Raw genomic sequence first — 23,369 nt, 5'->3', positions numbered from 1 at the left:
ACTCTAGAATTACTGTGTTGGCGTAAGAGAAAACCCATGCATTCTCTTTTCTCCAATTTTGTTAAGTAAGTTGGTTGAATTTCATTTTTCCACTCTAATTGTCTCTAGAATTTAATGTGGATGTCATGTCAGTACATTTTTGGCATGTCTCACTCCATGGTATGATTGTAGGCTATAACAGTTCTGGGGATCCCCAACTTAAACCACAATATTTTATACAGTATGCACCACATCGATAGCTTTCATCAACAAAGTTTATTACATGATGGTGTGTAAGCTTATGTTTTGTTAGTCTTGTAATTCTGACAATATTATTTCTGCATTAAATCACTTTTTACATGATGGTGTGTTACATGATGGTGTGAATTACATGATGGTGTGTAAGCTTATGTTTTGTTAGTCTTGTAATTCTGACAATATTATTTCTGCATTAAATCACTTAGAAGTTGTGTGTGTGTTTATAAATTGGCATCATGACGTTTGGTCTGTGGCTTCCCTGTGGCTCTCCTTACGTTTCGCTACATGAATGTTTGATGCGTTCTTGGAAGCGTTCTGTTGAAATTTTTTCATTCGAAATCTTCTGGAAGCTTTGCCTAACGTGATGATGATGATTTTATGGACTTTGTTTTTAGCTTCAAGTTCGACGGCGCTCCTCCTGGGTGTCCTCCAGTGAATACACTTTTCAGCGTTTTACCCCAAAAGGGAACGTTGATACCTAACGACCGGCCAACTATCGTAAGTCAAGTTAAACACAAAACATAAGATTTTGAGTTATTTCTTTACATCCTGTGAAGTATTATGATCAATTGACATCAAAATAGCAAGTTAATGCATTGTGTAATGATAGTAACTGTTTTAAAGACAACCTGTACAGTGCACACTGCACACCAATGACCACAGTATCACACCAAGGCATATAGGTTCGTCTCTAGAGCCTATTTTTTAATTCAGCCAGTCAGGATACTGGAAATGTGCTTACTCAAAATCAAGCTAATAAATGTACAGCGTGTCGAAGCTTACCCACCTCGCCTTCAATTGCAGATTCAAGTCATATTTCGCTGTCAGAGCGAGATCTCCATACGGGACGTTTCGTTGTTGAAGTGCAACATTGTTGAGCCTACAATTGCAGACGGGAAGGAAATTGTTGCGTCTATACCCGTCAGAATATCAGTAAGGACTTTCGAAATATCTACTCGGTATTTTGCAACGTTATAATGGCAGCGTAGAAACGATGTTCGAATAAAGTGTAGTGGTTTTGATGTGACGTGCTTGCCAGCTGATAATATTTGGAGAACGGTGGCTTCATCTCCAACTACGCATTTCAGCAGAGGAAACGTGTTCATGTTACTTGTTTCGCTGCTGCATCAACAATCCAACATGCTTTGTTTTGTCATAAACGGACGGGTAATCATTAGTTTATCTTGCCTTTGGAGGAAGTCAGTCGCGCCTGATCGACGAAACGTCAGAATATATGCCAACTTATCGCAACATCTTATCGTTTAGATTACTCAACGGAAAAAAGGATTTACGATTTTTAACACGTATTGTTTTTGACGTTTGATGTCGTATTTTAAGTTTATCTAAATATAAATAATAATTTGATCTTCTGGTATCGGTAAAGTCTTTACAGCACTAGCAGGTTACAGAACAATGTCAGTTTTTATTTTTTACATTTTGTCGATCACATGAACATTGAACACTACATGTTTCATCAAGGATCTAGAACAGGTGATGTTTGTTCTACGTAGCATCAAAAGAATTATTGTCAAATTGCAAATGTTTGAAAAGTAATATTTCAAAGACGTTGAAGTTCTGTAAAATCTACAATTGATGCTACTTTTCAGGTAAGAAGCGTGTTTAGCAAATACGTGATTTTTCCGAATACGGACATCAACTTCGGACCAATGCTTTTAAACTCGAAAAAGACGCGAACGTTCACCATTGAAAATAAAGGAGAGTTTGATTTCAAGGTTGGTTTCCTATTCATCCTCAATTTGGTTTTAACGGTTTAATCATGTCTGAAGAATATTTCCAACCAAGACAACTACAAATAAAAATTCTCATTTTTATCTTGCTGACCGGCTTGTAGTTCTCATGGGTAAATTACAAAGAAAATAAGACGCTTCAGTGGAGATTCGAAACCAGACCTACGTAAAGAACAAATACATTACGCTAATAAGATTGAAAAATTTAACATTTGTTCCAAACATCAATTAATCTATTGATTGATTGGCGTTTATTTTTGTTGCGAGTATAAATACACACATTCAAAGCAAAGTCAAATAATACAAACGACCACATAGAATGTGTGGATACCGCAACGGGTGGCTGCGAAGTGACCTGGAAGGTCTTCTAGTCAAGCAGCCACCCTGCTATAGAAACTCTAGCTAGGCATCTTTCAACAATTTGAAACTTAACAAACAAAATTAAAACTTAACATTGTAACTTCCCTGAGCGTGTGGTTCTTGTATCAGATATGGTACAGAGTACTTTTACATTCAAGTAAATTGCTTGCATGAAATAGTACCTGCAATTCACAAGAAAAATGGCACCATTTGTTTCTTTGAAAAAAGTATGTTACGTTTGCTCAACAAATCCACTTGTTTCTTAGTACGTCATTACAAAGATGATCCGTGAAGCTCCGCCCATTCGTCCCCGGCCAGTGGTGGTTAGTGGAAAGCGAGGGAAATCAAAGGACACCTCGGCAAGTCGCTCAGTGGGTAAGCCATCATTGTGACCGCATGGTTTTGTTGTACGATACTGTAAATGCATACAACTAAGGTCTAAGTGTAGAAAATTATATAGCATTAAAAATATTTTAGATTTTATTTTTAAGGTATTTCTTTTTGGACAAGCATGAGCCTTCTCTTTTGGCTCAGTTGTCAATGGTATTCTGACTTTAAACTGAAGCAAAACATTTTGTAATCGACATAGCTCACCGACTTACTTTTGATCACAGCCAAAATGGGCCGAGCCACTTTCACCCGACAAGAGTTTGGCAACAATCCGACCCGCGTGCCAGTGGGATGTTTTACAGTTTACCCAGGATTTGGTACAGTCTTGCCCGGGGCTGTGCAGAACGTTAATATCGACTGCCTGGCAGAAAGCATCGAACAAAATGAAGAAGTCAGTATTTTGTGTTACATTTAGAAATGACTAGCGTTTCTTGGGTATCCTTGTAGTCTGGATAAATGTGATAGATGACATGTGTCAGACTCAGACTACTGCTTGTTATAACTATACGATCAAATGGACTAGTCTTTTTCAAACGAAATCAAACAGTTATAATAATACAGGTGGTATTCTGCGAGTTACTTTGCCAAGGCTGTGACTTTCGACTGCACAGGTATTGCAGCAGCAAAATATTTTTACATTTAGTTCCTATCCATCGATATCACTGACCGGGACCCCGACGACAGCCCGGCCGGGATACCCTACCGAGTTCTAGCTGAAGGATGCATGCCTAACATCAATACCACTGACATCGCTTCTATATTCGAGGAACACCGAGTCTGCAAGAACTTGAGCGTTTATCTTCAAAACAAAACGGTACTGTTCAGGATTGAATTTTCTTTCTGCAAGTTAAACTACATGCTAATGATGTTATCCATCGAATATCCACAGTCACTCTTTCTCTCCAATTTTTGTGTTGAACCATTGAATTAAAAGTTGATCATGTGAACTATAGAGTCGTTATAATAATGGACAATGGACATTCTTCATTAAATCAAAGCAATAACTTGTATCAATAAACAGGTTCTTGAAGGCAACGGCGTCTATGGTGAAGAAGACAACAGATTCTTGTTCTGTAATGTCGTAGTGGGGAAGAAATCCTTCGCCAGATTCAAGATTTCCAACACCAACAAAGTAAGAACTCATCTCAACGAGTTCATGGCATTACCTACCGAGAAAAATCTTAGTACAAGGATGCTCTTCTACTAAAAAGAAACTTAAAATTGAAAACAACTTTAAGCAAAAATAACCTTAAAAGTAAAATAGTCATGAATACCACAACATATACAGTAGAATGTTTGTTCTAAAAAGTAGAGACTAAACTTTCTTCAACATCTCATCAACTTCTCTTCAGCTCGTCATCTAAGGAGAGTCAAAGGAGCATTATCTTCAGTGAATCGTTATATCAGTTATTGTCTTCCACATTCTCTTCCTTGTTTTTCTGTTTTCAGAATCAGCGACGCAATGCATCATTGTTTAACTTTCAGATTGCAGTGGACGTTGCCATTTTAGTGAAACCAATCTCCAACAAAGTATCGGCACGGATCCACGACATATTTGATGTGGACGTGTCCAAAACACAGATCCCCCCTCATGGATTCATCTTTGTCACAGTGACTTTCAGTCCACCCGCCATGCATGCTTATTTGTGTAATTTTGAGGTGATTGAAACTTCTTAGTAAATATTATAACAGTGGAAAACATATCGCTTAAATATAACAAGTTCAGTAAAAAAGATCAGCAACCTCTCCAGGACATGTTTCTCGGCAACCGATTGTAGCAAGAATTGACAGCGATAGACACAGTGTTTCGCCCATGAGGCTGGTCTCGTTTGTATCGTACCAGAAATTTTGCCACAGACTATCGATCACCGCCTTTACTTGCCCATTAAATTCCTATCAACATGTATTTCTACACAAAGTGTATTACAGCAGCAAGTGTGGAGCTGCATGTTCTTGAGAGGTTGCTGACTTTTTTGTTTTAACTTGTGGAATGTGGAACTTACATTTAATCAGTTTATATCTTTTGTGGACCCTTCTCTTCTTTCATGGGCAAATCTAACAGATGTTAGTAGGTGCAACCTCCTCTTTTTGTTAAATATAACAGTTTAATTTTTTAGAGAAAGTCAAAAATTGCTACAGTAGGGTTGCTTTGTTTTTTTTCACAGGCCTGCGTAGATGGCCTGCCTCCAACTCTGAGGCAACGGAGCCTTGCTTTTGAGATTTGTGGCGAAGGCAACCTTCCCAGAGTCACAGTGAGTCGTCCCATGTTGCGGAACAAGCACGGTGAGCCTGTCCTTCTCTTCCAGCGTCAGCTTGTCAACAGGATCGAAACTCTCTCCCTGGTTCTCACAAATGAAGGAACTTTTCCAAGCAAGGTGTGAATTTAAAAAGTGGTTATATTGACCTAGACGTACGAATTTAGTAAGTTATATGATTAGTCTGTTGCCGTTGTCATCGGAGCTTTTGCTTTGTATGAAAATGGGTAACTAGTGAAAACGATTTAAAAGTTGTTACTTGTTAAATTTTGTGCGATCAAACAAAGTAACTTATATTATAAAGAAAACTGTTTTAGATGTTGCATAAAACGGTTGCTAACCACCTTGCTTTTGCTGTCATCGAATGTTTTGTGCCGACTCTGCCAGTCAGTTAACCTTTTGTCGTTACTTTCCTGTTCAATTATACAAAATTGGCTGGGATAAAGCAACATGTCGTAGTGTGCATTTGCGGTCTCATTATAACCGTTGTTTTAGCGAGGAGTGGTTACAGTCCAATTTTAGATCATGATATCTAACCTACTTTGAATTGTATAGTACAAAAGTTATATTTGATTATAGTTTTCCGTATTCTATACAGTATACATACTGTAGGGTTAGAACGCCTTCTGTAGTTGCTTTCATGAAAAAAAAATGTAAGTTCAGGAGAAGTTTTAATGGCAAATTTATAGATTGTTACGATAGATAGCGCCTTGTAAATGCGGACTTTTAGTCCAGTGGACTGAAATCGCTTTCTTGGTTTTTCTTCTTGGCGAAGAAAACAAGTTGTTGCCATGCCATCGCCTGTTTTGTCACATTGCAAACAAACTTCAAACTGACGTCAGTTACGTTCATATCAAGGTCAACCTGATACTTGAGCAACATGCAGAGCCGGAGAGTGACAGCGATTTGCATATTGCTGAGTCTAAGCTATCTTCGACCGGTTGTGAGAAAGTCTTCAACCTGATCATGCATCCAGATGCCAAAATCTATATGCCCGTAACCTTGCCTGGCCTGACTGGTTTGTTAAATTAATTTAATGACATAAGTGTCAATTTAAAGTATTTTAGTCTTTTTGTTAAAATACCGTGAGGATAGGCTAAACATCGCCATTTGTAGAGACTGGTTATTGTGATTATTTCTCAACCAACTGTGTTAAAATAAATTATTATTTACTCTACATCAATTTATTTGCTGGTGTACAATATTTAATGCTGTGGAGTATAACCTTGGAATCAGTGTCATCTCTAAACCAAGATTGTGTTCCCAGCTGCATACAAGCAAGCATGCAAGCATTCAACTTGTTTCTAATGCAACCCTGACCTGTAAAATGTCTGTCTCAAACAATCTTTTTGAGGAGTATCATTATTAGTTTTACATTTCTACAACATATATTACAGCCTAACCTTCCTCTAAGTCTAAGTGGGACGCAATAACATTGATTACATTAAGTTTGATTGATTCAAAGCTTTGTAAAAAAGAAAGCCCAATGAAATGGAAGTGACACAATAAATTACCTTTTTGTTCCAAAATTTGCAGCGTACAAGGATTGTAGGCCCATGTCGTCTTTACATGAAACGTAATAACACTGATCATATTGTTTTCGATAAAAAATTTTGTAGAAAGAAAGCCTAGTCAAATATATGTCACAAAATTTTGGATCTAAATTGCTGTGTAGTGCGAGAAAACATTGAGCTGGTATTGTGTTTTGTTTAAACACTCAGATCACTTCCCGTACACAGCAAGTGTGATACTGGGACCCGACGAGTCGACAGAGTTTGATGTTATTTTCAAACCAAGCCGAGCTCAAGTTTTCACGGGACAGATCGTCATAAAAACGGTCAACAACCAGTTTGAAGAGCATAAAGTGCAACTCTATGGGGAAGGCTTTAAGGTAACATTCTTATGTAGATTTTCTTATTTTGTTTATTCCACCACAACTACAGTACGCCATGACACACAAAAAACTGTTTTTTCTGCAACTCGCACAGACTTTTCCTCGCTTGTTTGCTTTATATAATTCCTTGAAGCAATCATCTTTTACTGAACAGGATGACATAACCTTTGACAACCTTCATGTTGATGGCGACATGGCTGCGCTGGTTGGTGACGATGGTGTTCTAGACATGGATGTCTTGTCTCAGCAGCTGAGCGCGGATTCCAGCCAGACAAGCTTGGGAAATTTGGCCGCGACCATCAGTTTTGGAGACTGTGACGTCGGCGTTCCCAAAACCCGGACTCTTGCCATCTCGAATCATTCAACGAGTGACACTCTGCGCTTTAAATTTGATGAACAGCCTTCCTTAAAGTTTTCACCATCCACAGGCCATTTGCATCCGGGTGAGTTTGTTCCTCAGCTTTTATTTGACGAAACTGCGTTGATATTTTTATGAAGGAAACTCTGCTCAAAACGTCAAACCGACTTTTCCCTAAGCGGTTAGTTGTTCGTTACTCCAGCTACGCTTTTGCTGATGCACTGTTGCTTTTCCTCAGTGTTTATGATTGGGCTAAGTAGCTGACAGCTAATTATTTTTTTACACATTATGAGACCTGGGTCATTCAACACATAAAACAGAACACCATGGCCAAGGAGAGAATTCGAATAAGCAGAGTCGTGCTTTGCTAGCTTGGAAGTTGGTTTTATAAAACCAGTGTCATTAAGAAATCTATCCTGACCCACTGTATCTTCAGACAAATGACACATCTTTATGTAAAAACATAGCGACTGGTGGTGACCAGCAGCTGACTCTTGCGAGTTTTTTTAGAATTTAATTTGTTCAATCAACCGTGACAAGTCGAGCTGCCAAGTCACGTCTTTGTGTTCAAGCCATTCACATGAGAAACTAATTGTTCGAATTTGTTCAGGAACTTCAAAAGAGTTGACTGTTACCTTCAACAACGACCAACCTTCCGATGTGAAGAAAACCATCGTGAAGTGCAATGTGTCAAAGATACTTTTTGCTTTGCCCATAGATCAGGTTATTCGATATTTTTTTCTTGGCTCTAAGACTAAGCTATAAAGTGCAAACGGGTTATCATTGGTAATTAATAACATTGCTACTCATGTCTTCATCACTTTGATCCGATCCCTCCATTTTGATACATTTCTCAAAACATTTTGATATATCTTTTGCATTGACTTGCTCCTAACGACAAAACCACTGACTGCTGCAGTGTTTGTTAGCCTACACCAGCTTGATTTCAATGAACCGGAAAACCAAAATTTGGTAAAGTTTAAAAGCTGTATGAAATGCTGCTTGGGTACAAATGGCGCAACCATATCCTTCAAAAGAATATTTAGTTGATCAACTCATTATGGTTGTGATTAAGCAATTGACTCGATCAGCCATGCCATCAGCTTTGGTTGCTATGTTTTGTGTAATTCTTGTCGAGCAAAAGACTTGTGATGTGTTCATCTGCGATTACATTGTCATTCTTCTATCAGACCTTTATGATTTTCTTGTTGCTTGGAGAATAATTGGGCAGCTTCTGAATCATTCAATTATGCTTGTTTTTTTTATGGCCTTAGAAGTTTATTTTTGCCAGTTGACTGACATTACTGAAGGACGAGAAACAACTATTGATGACATTGTTCGCTGATAGCAATGATTTCGGGCGACCGCAAGAAGTGGTCATTGTCAGCAGTAATGATTGATTGATTGAATCTTTATCCTCGGACTGGGAAAGCTTCTTGCAGAGCTTAATCCTGGCAGTTTCGCATACTTGTAGAGGCTTTGAATCACTGACGCAGGCCCGGTCACCGAGATTGACAGAGTGAAGTTTCCGATTGTTGAAGTCTTGTTGCCGGGGAACTATTCCATCCATTAGATGCCGCTGAATGGAGAGCAGCCCTTAACGTGCGTTGCTCAAGCGCACACCCCGAGAGTCGAACCAGCGCCGCTTGATCTTGAAGCTTCTTCGTTCCAAAAGTGACGCGCTAACCAATTGAGCTATCGGGGTAGCAACGACTTGTTAAACTGATGCCTCGTCATCTGCCAGCTCGTGTTTTGTTAATCTATCTCACTTTTCAAAAACAATTTATCCCATTTGGTGTGTGACTATAACCTTTCTACAGCGGTAATACAAAACAAACGTATAGTAGGCTACTGCCGAATTTTACTGTATAAATGTTGTTTTTTATCAACTTTGTTATCGTGTTATTGCTTGTTTGTTTAAAATGTGTGGATAGGCAATCTTTGGAAAACACTGTTCGATTTTATTCATCATCTTCCAACCTTCCAGGGGTGCATGGTTGAAGTGGTAGATTATTTCCTCAGGTTGCTGATTGGGACGACAGGATGCAGACCGTGAAATGGACAGATGTCGTGGATCCACTCAAACCTCTCGGAAAATGCATCAAAAAGAAGGTATTTTGAGCTGTCGGAAGTGCGCTGGCACAGACTTCAACCTCTTCATGTTTACCTGCGTGTGATTTGGCCTTCGATGCTACTCATATCCTTTATCTGACATGGCAGTTTTCATCGCTTGACTTGATATTTGATGAAGCCACGAAGGCTGAATTACACTTCTGTCGTTATCCTGTGATGATGTTTGATTATTATTCTAACTCTTACTTCAACCCACCGCTGACGTGTTTTCAGCTAACGAAGTCTGTCGAGTCAGAATTTGGTTGAAAGTAGCTAAGCTCTTTGGGACTTTTGATCGGCGTGCAACCACCCAACAACAAAAAAACTTGCGTTAACCACTTTCGTTGGTGTCAGATAGCTCTATTCTAGTGCATATTTATTTGCTGAGGAAATAATTGCATAAATGGTCGATACTTTTTTTAACAAAATAAAGAGCAAAAATATTTTAGGTTGTTGAAACTGAAGTTGAACCCGACCATGCAGTGGTAGAAGAGAGCACGCGACATCTTGAATTGATAGTTTTAGCGAAGGTGGATTATACGAAGTACATTTGTGATACGAATGCCATCACCTTCAAAGACACGCTCATGTTTCAAACCCGCGTATACGAGTAAGTGACGTTGTTTTGGATTCGTTGTGGGCTTCAATAGCTCACTACAAACACGTCCAGCTGGCGAACGAAGAAAAGACAAGATGAAGTAATGATTCTGTTCTCCACGTTTGCGCTTGGGCAACACATGCCAAGGACAGCCCCCAATCGATTTATTTCCTGAAAACGTCGCCCCGTCATTATCTCTGGATCGGACCCCTGGGCTTAAAACCTCCGTAAGAGTGTGGAACTTCGACGACAAGGTTCTAAAAAGGTTTTCTCAGTTCGAAGATAAACTGCAATCAGCAAATTTTCGTTTCTTTGCAATTCACTCATCGCACTTGGCCACAAGCGCTGCATGCTTTACCACAAAATAATCCACGCGATGGAATAAAGCAATAAATTATCGTTTTTGAATCAAAATCGCTCAAAAGTTGAAAGCGCATGTTTGTAGCCTATAGCCTGACTCTTCCAAATTGAATAAAAGGCTTTCCATTTTCTTTGAAGCGCTCATAAATTGCTCTTAAAAATTAAGCCTATTTTGCTTCTGAACATATTTTTTACAGAAGTTTACTTCGACGTGGGTGGGGACTTTGTACAAAGTCTTTCTTCAGTTACATTGTGTGTTTTCGCTTCAGATTTACACTGAAAAACGAAGGCACCGTAGATCTTCATTATGTCTGGCAGTTGTTTATCGAGGGATTAGGTTCAGGCAGCTCTTTTGGCGAAGGTAGACCTGCCACAGCTACTTATTCAGCAAGGTCGGTTTCACTTAGCCTACACCCTACACTGTATAATGTATATTAGTGTATAACCACTTTAGTAGGGATGCCAATTTCTGAAAGTGATCAAAATCTTTCGTGATCAATGAAACTGCGGACTACTCTTGTGTCGTTTGAGGTTGCTTTTACTTTAAATAAAAAACAGTAAGCAATGGCATTGGTTCTGTGCAACTGGATGTTATATTTAACGAAAGAATGTTTAAAGTAGGCCTATTTTACAGTATTTTCTGTGGGAGGGGCTTATGCCTATTTTCCTAACAATAACTGCCGATTGCTATTGTTCACCAGCAATGAGCAAATATTAATCCAGCCAAGGAAACAGCACAGGTTTGAAAAGTTTTTCATACTTTGTATCAAGAAATTGCGCTCCTTAGCAACACTTGGTATGCAGCTTAACTTTCGGTGTTGCACGATTGATGGAAGATGGAGTGCTTGCGAGCAAATCGTGACGGTTTTCCTTTACGTTCCACAGATGATCTTATCTGCAATCTTATACATTGGTACAGGGGTGTAGGTGTTGAGTCTTCGCTTCGTTCCATCATTGATGATTCTATGATGCCATTCTCGATTGCTCCTGCGGAAGGAAAAATCGAACCAGGCCAGAAACAAATCTTGTCTGTTCGTTTCTCGCCAACGGAAGTGGCAGAATTTCATGCCAGGCTTCTGTGCAGGTGACAAACGTTAATCATGTATTGGAAAATAAAATGTTGGATACTTACGTCAAATGTGGTTCAAGAAACGCCACAGTTGATTGTCTTGTTTTGTTGCTTCCAACTTAGATGGTCTATTTACAGTGTTGAAAACCTTGATCCTGATCAAGATGGGCCTTCTATCAAGCTGGAAGGACGAGGTCAAATGCCGTATTGCCATTTCGAGCTTGAGGATTCCGATTATATTTCTAGCTCCCGGAGAAATCCTGATCATCCAGGTCCAGGTGGAGCTCCTCCGGGATCTACCCTAGATCCAAACATGAAAGTGATCGAGTTTAATCCAATCGGGGTTGATGCAAACAGCGAGAAGTAAGTTGCTTTACAAATGTTGCAGACAAATATTGATGTGAAAGCAAACAAGTTTTACAATTTGTTGGCTTTCTAGAAGGTTTTTCAAGTGAAGCTGGTGTCTCATAAAGTTGCAGATTATATCGTTTCATCGTTTCAACGTCTATCGATGTTGAAACGATTTAGAAATGACAACTATTGCTAGCCGAAAAATTTCTGCCTATCTTACTAACTTTTCAGAAAATTTCGGATTATGAATCCCACTTCTACTTCTTATTCTTTTCGTTGGATTTGCTTGGATATTCCTGACGCCAGAAACCCGTCGAAATTTGTTTGTAAAGTCAAAGAAGGAGAGTTGTTAAGTGGAAAAAAGCTGGAGGTCAACGCTTAGTCTCTTTGTTCTCGTTTGTACTGTAATTGCTGGTGGTTTTATATTCAAATCTTAAAGTGATTGAAAATTATGAAGAATTTTTAAAAAATTATTTCATAAATGACCGATTATCAAGTTGTTATTTTATAACAGTAAAATACGCTACAACATATTACAAAATTGGTTACTTTGCTTGCTGCCGCTACCAAGACCGTCAGAAAACACTACAAAATGCAGTAATAAATGTGGTTTAATATTTTTATGTCTGCAGATGTCGTTTGTTTTCAAGCCTTCAAATTTAGAAGTTTGTGAGTCGTTTTGGAATTTTATCATCCCTGATAACAAACTCAGCATTCCATTCCTTCTTGTTGGGTGTGCGAGTGAACCGCAGGTTGCTCTCAGCTCTACTCACATCAACTTCAACTCTATTTTAATTGGTGAGAGTGATTTATTGAGGTCAAACATTAGATGAAATTACATTTACGTTAGGCGTGAAATTATTTTACCTCTAACATTTCTGCATGATCATTTCACGTTTACATTTGCGAATTATAGCTGTTTTAGAATATTTTTTGAATAGTTTGGGTAATTCGTGCGGTTATTCATATTTCATTTTCTAAATTAATTCAGAACCCATAATAAAATAATAGGAAGTAATGTCCAGTCGATGTTTTGAAATGTGTACGTACACTCGACTGTGCAAGCACACAATTGACCATACTGCGGTAGCAAATTGAAATGATAGTGTGTGAAAAGGTCGTAGCTTAAGATATAAGACAGAGATAGGACCGTTAGTGTTGTACTGAATGGAAGCGTTACTAGTGATAAGGAGAGAAGAATTTAGAGAGAAAACTGTTGATATTAATCTTTGAATGAAAAAGAAACGAGGCAAGAAAAACATTGGGAGTTGAAGCAAATAACAGCGTGTTCAATATACGTGAAGGTTTCCGAAGGGAAATAATATGATGGTTGAAGGAAGAATTACTTGGGATAGACGACCACGATCCTCGCTGGCAGCTCCTTAAAGTAGGAGTGAAGCCACAGGGAAAAAAATCTTGCAACTTACTTTCTAAAATTAACTTTATTTCGAAGGAGAAAGATGAAAATAATTGTTTCAAACGTTGTATTAATAATAATCTTCATGGAATAATTTTCAACTGCCACATTCACTTGTTCATATTTCCAGGTCGGACCGAGACGAATACGGTTTATTTGATCAACAATGAGCCGATAAGTTTCATGTACGAAGTTCTTGATCAATCTTGCTATTCCGAGGCCCACTCCACCAAAATTGATGTTTCGCCGTTGAAGGGTTGTTTGCCTTCAAATACCAGGTATGTCCGTCCGTAAGGTAGTACTCTCTCCTCGGACTACTACCTTAACGTGGTGAGAGAGTTTCCGTACCTCAATGACCTCTAGAGCTGTACTAGCGGGAGCTAACTGCTCCCAGAAGGGTCACTCATGCCAGGTTGGTCGAAAGGTAGAGGTCAGACAAAACGTAGTCCAAAGTCCCCAACGGCGGAACAGGCGGATAAAGCCAGCCAGGCTCAATGACTGTGAAGGCGGATGAAGGCTGCAGCATGCCACCAGCTCCAATCGTCTTGGTTTGCCTTGCCATTGGATAAAGCTGATGGCCTTGTCAAGTTTATGTGTGCTTGTTGAGTGTGCGCCAGCAAGTCCACGCTAATCAATTCACGCACAGGCGTCTTCGCAAGACATCATCATGTCCGTTTATGGCTTGTACAATGTACAGACAGCAGGCTCCTGAAAAGAGATCTGACTTTTTATAGGGAAAAGAATGTGTATGACACAAAAGCAACTTTTGCGGATTAAATTGTAGTGACCAATATAGACTAATATCATCATCATCATAACTTTAACCAGTCACGTAGTTTTTGTTTTTAGCGTAATTAAACATCGCTATGTGTGAGGTATACAAAGTGATGGCTATCCCTCGTTTTCGAGGATGATGATCTTCGCAATTAAGTTTTGCGAAGACGCCTGTGCGTGGGTTGATTAACGTGGACTTGATGGCGCAAAGGTCATCACTCATCAACTTTGTCCAATGACAAGGCAAGCCGAGACAATTGGAGCTGGTGACATGCTGCAGCCTTCATCCACCTTCACAATCGTTGAGCTTGATTGACTTCATCCGCCTGTTCCGCCGTTGGGGAGTGGGCACTTGGGTACTTTGGACTACATTTTGTCTGGTCTCTACCTTTCGACCAATCTGGCATGGGTAATTGGGTAACCCTTCTGGGAGCAGTTAGCTCCCGCCAGTACAGCTCTAGAGGTCACTTGGGCACGGAAACTCTCTCACCACGTTAAGGTAGCAGTACGATGAGAGAGCAAAAAGATGTCTTAAAAAATAAAAAAGATTTAATATGAGAGGTTGAAGAACACTAGCCTGGGGGTCTGGAGGTTTCATATCTGGAAGAAGCCCAGGGGCTGAAAAATTGTGCATCGCTTTACACAGCCAGCATTTTGAATTTGGAAGATTTTTGAATGACATTAAAATTGTTCCTTGGTGGCACGTAGATTGTAGAAGGAACAGGTAGCAACACTTTTCCCATATTATGGCATAGGTTTTCAACACTGACAATAGTTTCTACTGCTTTTTTGTCAAAAACAGATTGCCTCTTCAAATCAGCTTTACTGCTACAATTACTGAGGATTCAAACTTCAATGTGCTTGTGAAAGTGAGCAAGAAAACAAAACCGATCTCATTGAACGTGAAAGGTAGTGGCCACAAACTGAACGTTCAACTGCTTTGCGAGAATTCTCTAGGACATAAAATCGAGTTATCACCAGCAGGGCTCAACGCCATCAACCTGGGAGAGGTACGACATATCCAGCTTCCTCTCTTGGATAATGGTTTGTTTAGAATGTTGCTTAGTTGATTTTTCTCCATGCCCCCCATGAGAAACGATACCCTGGTTTTGTAATATTGCGACTAGGGACTAGGCTGTATCAGGTTGAGGATTATTATCCGTGTGATTTATCTTTGTATCTTATTATAAGTGTGGGTGGAAGTGACGCATACCAGACTTGTAATGCAGCCATATTTCTGTAATGAACTTCCCTATGATGAGATTGAAGAATTTCCTTTCCATTTTCACATTTTTGGTTGGTTTAATAACAATATTACTTCAGATATTGCAAGGACTATTTGAATAACTACTCGTCGTTGTCGTGTGAGCCTCTGAGGCCGAGTGTTTATTTTTTTACCACCCCAGATTCACTGAAGAAGCGTCAATTGAAAAAAAATTATCAACCGATAAGATTTTTCTGCTCACTTTTTGTTACAGATTGAAGTGCATGAAAAGGCAATCCGCCAGCTTCATTTGGTCAATCCTGGACAGCATAATCTTGCTTTTCACTGGAAAATATCGAGTCAAGAGTTACGCGTCCCCAAGAAACCGGCCATGACCATCATCCCTGACTCTGGAATCGTGACTGCGGGATCAAGGAAGCGTTGCATATTGACCTTTCAAGCAACAAAAGTCGGTTCCATGCCCATGCATGACCTTTCCTTGAAGGTGAGTTTGGTTTAAAACTTTATCTTGTTACGAGCCGTGAATTCCATCACTGTTTCCGTCTGTTTGTAAGGAAAATGGGCAAACTACGATACTTTTAGATCATCCATTCGTTTGATATTTTTCAAAAGTTACTGTTACCACAAAAACGCTTGACAGCGCAAGCGGATTGTTTCTTGGCGATTGGCTGTGAGCTGCTGTTTGAGTTTTGAATTGTATTATTCCTGTTTATTGACCCGTGGACGTCGCTATAATAGCATCTGGACTGGAAGCCAAACGTTGCCGCCCAAGACGAGGCCTGAAAAGGATTGCCATATTGGCGGTTGGAACGCTAAATTTGAGAAATTTGGAGTTATTTTAGTGCGTTTAACAGGCTATTTTGAGGTGGTATTTTGACATATTTTTGGCAGTTTTTAATTTTTTTGGCATTCTAAATAGTTTTAAAAACTATATTTAATCAATTCGCAGAAGCCTATTTACAAAACATCAGGTTTGAAAAGGCAATTTTTTTTGAACTCTGATAATATATTTCATAAGATTGAATTTGTGTTTATTTTTGTCAGCAGCATGATTACCACTATATCTTAAAGTGTTGCGATCGTGCCATATTTTAACATGCCACATTTCTTTTAATCCATTAAAACAAATTTGGAACGAAAACCCAAAACCGCCAATATGGCAATCCTTTTCAGGCCTCATCTTGGACGGCAGCGTTTGGCATCCAGTCCAGATGCCATTATAGCGACGTCCACGGTTGACCCTGCTATGTTATAATAAGTGTTTGGTCATCAGAAATAAAATATAACTGAATGTATCACTCAACATTGAGAAACGCCATAACATTTGAAGAATAGCCTTCCAAGCTTGTTACACATCGCTGCCTGCTCCTTACAGGATTTAAAATGATTCAATACAAGTTCTTGTATCAGCTTGCAAGAGTTTCTCATCTCGTCATCTTGTGCAACGCTGAACCTGTAGCCGTTAGCATAGACATGACTGAACTGGTATTTGTGGCTTCAACATGCGTTTGCTGATAGGTGACTGAAGGTCCGAGTTACTTGTGTCACGTAGCGGCAGTTGGAGTTAACCCGAGTGTGAAATTTTCGACGAAATTATGCGACTTCGGACCTTGCTTTGTCTATAAAGCTGGCATGCCTCTCAACACTGCAACTGTGCACATCACCAACAAGGACCGAAAAGAAATAAGGTAACCCATGCTGACACTGATTGGTTTTGTTGCCTAGGGTTACACTTTCAAAGGTGACATCTTGTCTTCCCAGATTAATCAGCCTTTTCTGCTAAGAAACATGGAGCAACTTCATTCTATTTGTGCAAATTTAGATTTAGTCAAATGTCTTAATTTGTCTTTCCTTGCAAGAGTGTTGATGGATTACAAACCCTACAGATTACATAATTTCATTGTATTACGCCCTGTGTGGAGAAGTGTGCAATTGTGCATAATAAGTGAACTTCAATGAAGTGTGTATATTGCTTTTTATGGTGTGGCTTGGTGGCGTGTGGGAACTTTAATATTGCGGTTATGCCTAACACATGACATTTGTTCCTGCTTTCTTCCAGCGTTGAATGTCTCTATCAAAGTACGAGCCACCTTGAAGTAAATTTCTACGCTACGCTTCTTGCTCCTAGGAAGAGCGCTTTTGCTCATCTTGTCTTTTATCCACGTGACAAAGTCGCTTACAACGAGACAGTCACCTTCCTTGTCAACGGATTGTCCAAGCATGACGTCCAAGTCAAAGGAGAAGGAACCGAAATGCGGGTAAGCTTAAACGTGAATATGACTTCTATGTCGAAAAACATAACTAAAAATTTTTATGAAGCAAAACCGCTTTGCTGCATATGTGCATTGCACATTTTGCTGTACCCGTATATTTCGTGCCTCACCGACTGCGCTAGTGGGATTTTTAAAACTTGGATTAATTTGTAATGGTGCACCATCTACAGGTGGAGGTTGTAAATGCCAAACAGAAGCAGATTAATTTCGGAGCGTTGCGAGTGGGCCAGACTGTTAGGCATTCAGTCCCTATTATCAACCGCAGCCTTTCTGCCATCACTCTGACATTATCCTTGACACCAGTCATGCAAGCTTTGAACAATCGATCGGTACTCAAACTTTTCCCGACAGAACCTTTCATCTTATATGGAAAAGGAGACACCAAAATCGTTGAACTTTGCTTTTCACCGAAAAAAAGAATTCCTGTTTTTACTGAAGAGGTATGTAAGGCTGCGAAATTGAAACATGGTTCTGAAATTAGTAGAAGAGATGACTTGCCACGTCACAACGTTTATTATCTCGTGTCTAGTTTCTTCTGAATGGTTTTTGGAATGCGCTGTTGCGCTTTAAAAGAGACGCAGTTCACCAAACACCACATGGCTCTCGGGTGTATTTGCTCGGCTCCAATTGTGGTTCAAGTCTTGTCGTGCAGCGGCTTTTCCTGCTGGCGCAAGGTTTGTCTTGTTTTGCCCCAAGTCAATCTTCTTCATCGAGCATGGCTTTCCTCATTTTCCTTCTTCAATTCAACCTTACGCATGTTTTTTCTACCGCATTTCTTCAAATCGACTTCGATCCTCTACCATTATCTCCATTATAAAACATCATTTATTCCTAAAAATCAGCTTTTATAATTCTTTCTATGCATTTTATTTATCTGTTATAGGCGTCAAGTTAGTCACGTGTTTCTCGACAGTCGAGTGTAGCAAGAATTCAGCGATAGACACTTGTTTCGCTCATGAGGCTGGGCTCATCAGTATCGCACCACTAATTCATGCCACTTAGTTCTCAACCGCTGCTTTTGTCAGTCAATTAACGCAGGTTTGGGGGAAAGTCTTGATTGCTAGTGTGGAGGTTTCACCGGTATAGTTAGCGAAACACAATGCTCGCTGTTCTATAGTGAGTAGTCAGGTAGTACTGACGCCAGGAAGATCGCTCCTTCTCGACTATTAAGTTAGTCAAATAAATATCTTTCCTCCAGATCATGATGGAATGTGCGGGGATGTCCCAGCCTCTCTTTATAGTGACAGGAAGTTGTCAGGGCATCCAGATCACTCTCGGCCAAAGTTCGGTTCCGTTTGGAGCTGTGGTCCAGGGCAGCCAGAGTCAGCGTCGCTTCACAATGCAAAACAGCGGGGACATTGGTGCCGGGTAGGTTCAATTGCTCACGCTCCATTGCAATTCCTGTGACAATTTTACTTTGACTAAAGCCAAGGAAATACATTGAAGGAAAAAACACTTCCTTAATCTACGTAATTACTGGTCATCATCATGATTATTTCTATAATCTATAGCCTTGTCCCAAAGAAACATAGGCCAACAACTGCTCAGCAGTAGCATATTTTTTACGATGTCTATGCAGACAGCAGCAAAACTAGAATTTTTATTTTGCGATCACCAATTAAAGATTAAAAGCGCTCATAGCTTGACTTTTAACCTAAACTTCTTTATAATAGCAGCGACCATGGCCACCTGGAGATGCGGCCTGATTTGTCACATTTTGCAGATTTTGATTACAGCTACTGCTAGTGTTTGACTGACATTTTCTGAGATGCTTTTACTTTTTGCGGTTTCCTAATGACATAAAACGTTTTTGTTGCCTTGGGGAAGCAGTAGCAAATGAGAAAAAGTAATTTGAAAAACGCAAAATCAGACTGTTATTGAAAATTAATAGTCTGACTAAAATCTTCGAAATCAAATTTTCTTTGTTTTGCAACATGTGAGGATATTAAAACCTATTGTGTCATCTGGGGAAAAGAAAAAAGAAAGCGTAAAAATCTTATTTTTATAAAAATTTATTTAAACGTTTGCCCAAAGTTAGAAACCCTGGAAATTTCTGAAAAATGTGACAAATCAGGCCGTATCTTTAGGTGGCCATGCTGCGACGCAATTGAATTTTAAATCTATTTGAATAGTTGATCATATCTCTGAATGCTTTATCCAAGAACGACCAGTTGTTGTGTATCGGTACTTCATTAAGAAGGTTTGAAAGCAGGCTTCCTGGCAATAATAGTTCCATGCTTCCTGTGACTATTGTAGTATGTTTGACAACAGTTTTACGACGTTGGTGGACAGTCATACTTTTTTAATTTATGTCAGATATCATCTAAAACACTTTGTATTAGAACAGAATGACTTTTTCGTATAACTTCATAACATCATAATTTGTACCATGCATTAACAGATTTAAATGGGATGCCAAGAAACTTGCTCCAGACTTCTCGATATATCCTGATGCGGTAAGTGTCACACTTTAACGTTCACGTTTTGTCGCTTCTACCTTTTTTCAGACCCCTCCTATGTTATGACAAGTGATATTCTTTTTTTTGCTTTGAGGGTCGAAAGTAAAACATGAAACTGAGTGTTCAAGTTAGCATCCAAACGGTTTTGTTTAACCAGTCTGCTATGTTCTTATACTTTCCCGTTGCTTAAGAACAGTAAAATGCTTTGGTTTTAAAGTGATACACTTAACAAACAGGCTCAGCAATTAGTGACGTGAAAGGTTTTGCTGCTTCTGCGATTGCTGAAATAACAATCGTGTTCAAAGTTCCACCGTGTGTATTGCAGCAAGAGCCATTTCATTGATTTTACTTTGGATTTATTTCAAATTCCTTCTATCAACCTTTTTATTCTTTAACTAAGAATCACTGTGAGCTCTTAATTTTGAATATATTTGCTCCGACAGAAGTTATCCATATCAGTGATTATATAAAGTAGGTATTATTAAAGACAGGAAGCTCCAACCTCCGGCCGAAGTTGCAATTCTCTGCCCGGAACGTCCTGCTTCTGCCAAAATGTTGCCTCCGGTGCATCACTAGCCGCATATACTGTATTTTTTTGAAGACACGTATGACATGCGCTGCTTTGGACTGCCTTACTGTCCTGGAATAAAGCCTATGTAATTTATCAATTCAACTATTATCGTTTGATTACCTACAATATAGGTTATCCCCTGCTCTTGTTTCCACAGGGTTACATTAGCCCGAGCATGGAGGTCTCTTTCACCGTGACCTTTCACCCTCGTGAGTTATCCCAGGACATTCGGTACGAAGGAATCAAGTGCCAGATTGAGGGAGATAAGCCACTCAGCCTGACCTTAACCGGGATGTGCATCGGTGCGCCTCCACTTAGAGAGGTACATAAAAGCCGAGTGGAAAATATTTGTCACTTTACATTGGGATACCTTTCATAGCAGGAGCACACCGATGGAAGTAGAAGCGCAGTGCGTTTTATGATTTGACGAAACAAGATTGGCAAACCTAACTACAGTATAAACGCAACCACATTGCCAGTAATCGTGAATAAGATGTACTGTTCTACCAGAATATTATTTATTGCATTACTTGTGCCATTATGAAACACAGTTTGTGCAGTTCTACTAGCTTTGCCATTTTTTTCTGTTTTTGTCGCACTAGGTTATTTCCTTCAACTGCCACGTCAGAGCTCGTGACGTTAAAAACGTGACAATCTCCAATCGCTCCAATCAGAAGTGGCGCCTCCAACCTGTCATCGATGGGGACTATTGGTCCGGCCCTGACGCTTTCACTGTCGAACCGCAGCAAAGCAAGCCATTCGAGCTAGCCTACCGCCCTCTCACGATGACCCAGGATGGTCGGAAGCACCAGGTAGAGGCGCTGTGCTGTACGTTTATGTAGTTTCAGCACTTTTGTTTTGATTTTTTTTTAAGAACCTTTAATTGTCTATTCCTTTTAATTGACTCGAACTGTTAAACTTTTACGTGTTAGTCAAAACAAGGGTTTTATATTGCAAATGTCTGTATTTTACTCCCTACAACCATACGTGGTAAATTTAATTCATTTTAAGTTTAGGTATTTTGTTTATACATACTTTGACTTCCAAAAGCGTGACAGCCTCAGCCATTAGCGCGACCGCGCTTGCCATTTTCTTAAATGAAAATTTTACGCCGAGATTAATCCATTCTTATAGAAAGTAATTATCATGCAGAGAGAAGCGTTAATTTGTTTTATCGTGATGCATGGTAATATAGCCTTCACAAAAGCTGGGCTTTCATTGATACAAATGAAGATGTTTGCTTTTTGTTGTTTTTTCCAAGAGATCCGCGACCATTTTAAATCAAGGCCACGATATATTTAGTGGCATAACAAACTCCTAAAATTGTGGCGAGCCTTACGTGGGCTGCACTGTTGAAAATTCTAGCGCTTCTTTTATCTCGAATAAAACCGAGTCTGGTGAAAAAGCTGGCCTCGTTTTTGAAGTTACAGTATTGATAGCCGTAACTTTTTACTCAGAATCTTTTCATTAGACGGTGAGAATTAATAATTTCTGATGTATCTATGTTATTTTACACCTTTGGTCCTTGAGAAACCACGGATTTAAGCGATGGCTTGTTTAAAATATATATAGTGGAAGCAGATCTTGCATTGCAATCGTGAACTTGAGAGCAGCTTTTGCGATATTGTGTGTTTGCAGTCATTAGTTTAAAATTTAAATGTTGGTTCATATTTTAAGATTTTGTGTACATGAGCATGAGCAACTTGACTTTAAAAAGAGCGTTGTAAACTTATCCATGGCTTTGCTTTGCATGACAGATTATTTGCGCCACAGTTCACAATACCCCAAGTAGCTTCTATATGTAATGAGCTATGAAGCAAAATAATTATTGTTAGCCGCTGGTGGCTATTTTCAGATACAACTTACGCTGAAGAATTTATATCACAGGGAAGGTGTTAATATGTCATTTTTAGAACTTTATTTCGACGCAGGGTTCTTTATTCTTTGCTCTACCTGATGGCACTGGTCTTCTTTACAACCTGCAAGGTTTGTCGGAGGCACCTAAGGCTTTAGCGACTCTGTCCAAGGACGTACCTTGCAAAACTTCTTACACTGAACTTCTTCCCATCACAAACTGGTTGCGCAAGCCACAAAGGTAGCTCCAGGATCCAGAGAGCACTGAGCTCTTTTTACGTTTTGTTTGTTAAAGTAAATGGAATGTGACCTATAGGCCTCTTTCAGCTGCGTTTTCCCACTAGAACAAAGCAGACGTTACATCCCTAATTGGACCGTTGCAGTTTTGAATCTTAAAATTTATTTTAACGCAAAGTTGGGATTTCGTGTGTAAATTAAATTCAACCATCACGTTGAACCGATTGAAAGAATATGCAACACACAACTTACTTTTTTTTTTGCATTAGTGTAAATTTTACATTGTGAGCTCATTCATTAATTTTTGAAATGCGGCTTTTTGCTTTTAGATTCAAAGTTATAACTGAGATGATCAAACCTGAAAAGTTAGATCCTGGTACGACTTTGAAAGGTCTGGACTACATCGATGTTCCCGGATCAATAAAGAAAGACTACAAACTGAACTTCTTTGCTCACAAAGAAGGAACATTTAGTGCTAAAGTTAGTGAAGTTGCATAGTTACTAGTTAGTGAGTAGATTTTTAGCCTTGTAATTTTATTTGATTCAGATGAAACCGTGTACCTAAGCACAAAGCTTTTTGATATAACATGCTTTATTCATTGGATGAACATTCATCGTGCTTGCCGCAATGTTGCCATATCTTCATACGCCACAGCATAACTTACTAATCTCTTGCTCAAGAGAGGCTATGTGGCTTGCAGCTAATCCATCTTTCTTGAGACACTCGCTGCTTAGTGGGTTAAGACAAACGAGTCAAATGCTGATGGAGTAAAGCCTCGTAGAAAACAAAAACTTTCACCAAGGCCTTGCAGTTGCTTTTTTTTATA

At 39.4% G+C, this 23,369-nt stretch overlaps 1 protein-coding gene across 1 annotated transcript in view; it reads left to right on the top strand.

Moving 5' to 3' along the window:
* Nucleotides 1-23,369, top strand: part of LOC145771027 (hydrocephalus-inducing protein homolog) — an 84,579-nt gene that overhangs the window by 58,221 nt on the left and 2,989 nt on the right. The window contains 32 exon segments of the mRNA XM_082582768.1: nt 633-735; nt 1,042-1,170; nt 1,845-1,970; nt 2,612-2,720; nt 2,960-3,126; nt 3,379-3,549; nt 3,757-3,867; nt 4,221-4,394; nt 4,901-5,110; nt 5,849-6,008; nt 6,712-6,881; nt 7,039-7,327; nt 7,853-7,965; nt 9,265-9,354; nt 9,804-9,964; nt 10,582-10,704; nt 11,232-11,396; nt 11,520-11,744; nt 11,964-12,102; nt 12,365-12,530; nt 13,280-13,427; nt 14,726-14,933; nt 15,402-15,632; nt 16,667-16,836; nt 17,208-17,406; nt 17,592-17,861; nt 18,620-18,789; nt 19,823-19,877; nt 20,609-20,773; nt 21,054-21,263; nt 22,383-22,546; nt 22,872-23,022. Of these exon segments, the coding sequence (XP_082438894.1) occupies nt 633-735; nt 1,042-1,170; nt 1,845-1,970; nt 2,612-2,720; nt 2,960-3,126; nt 3,379-3,549; nt 3,757-3,867; nt 4,221-4,394; nt 4,901-5,110; nt 5,849-6,008; nt 6,712-6,881; nt 7,039-7,327; nt 7,853-7,965; nt 9,265-9,354; nt 9,804-9,964; nt 10,582-10,704; nt 11,232-11,396; nt 11,520-11,744; nt 11,964-12,102; nt 12,365-12,530; nt 13,280-13,427; nt 14,726-14,933; nt 15,402-15,632; nt 16,667-16,836; nt 17,208-17,406; nt 17,592-17,861; nt 18,620-18,789; nt 19,823-19,877; nt 20,609-20,773; nt 21,054-21,263; nt 22,383-22,546; nt 22,872-23,022 (5,242 nt within the window).

Source organism: Aplidium turbinatum, chromosome 5, assembly GCF_918807975.1.
Source record: "Aplidium turbinatum chromosome 5, kaAplTurb1.1, whole genome shotgun sequence".
Lineage (NCBI taxonomy): Eukaryota > Metazoa > Chordata > Ascidiacea > Aplousobranchia > Polyclinidae > Aplidium > Aplidium turbinatum.
The sequence above is the reverse complement of the archived record's forward strand: the minus strand, read 5'-3'. Positions and strand labels throughout refer to the sequence as shown.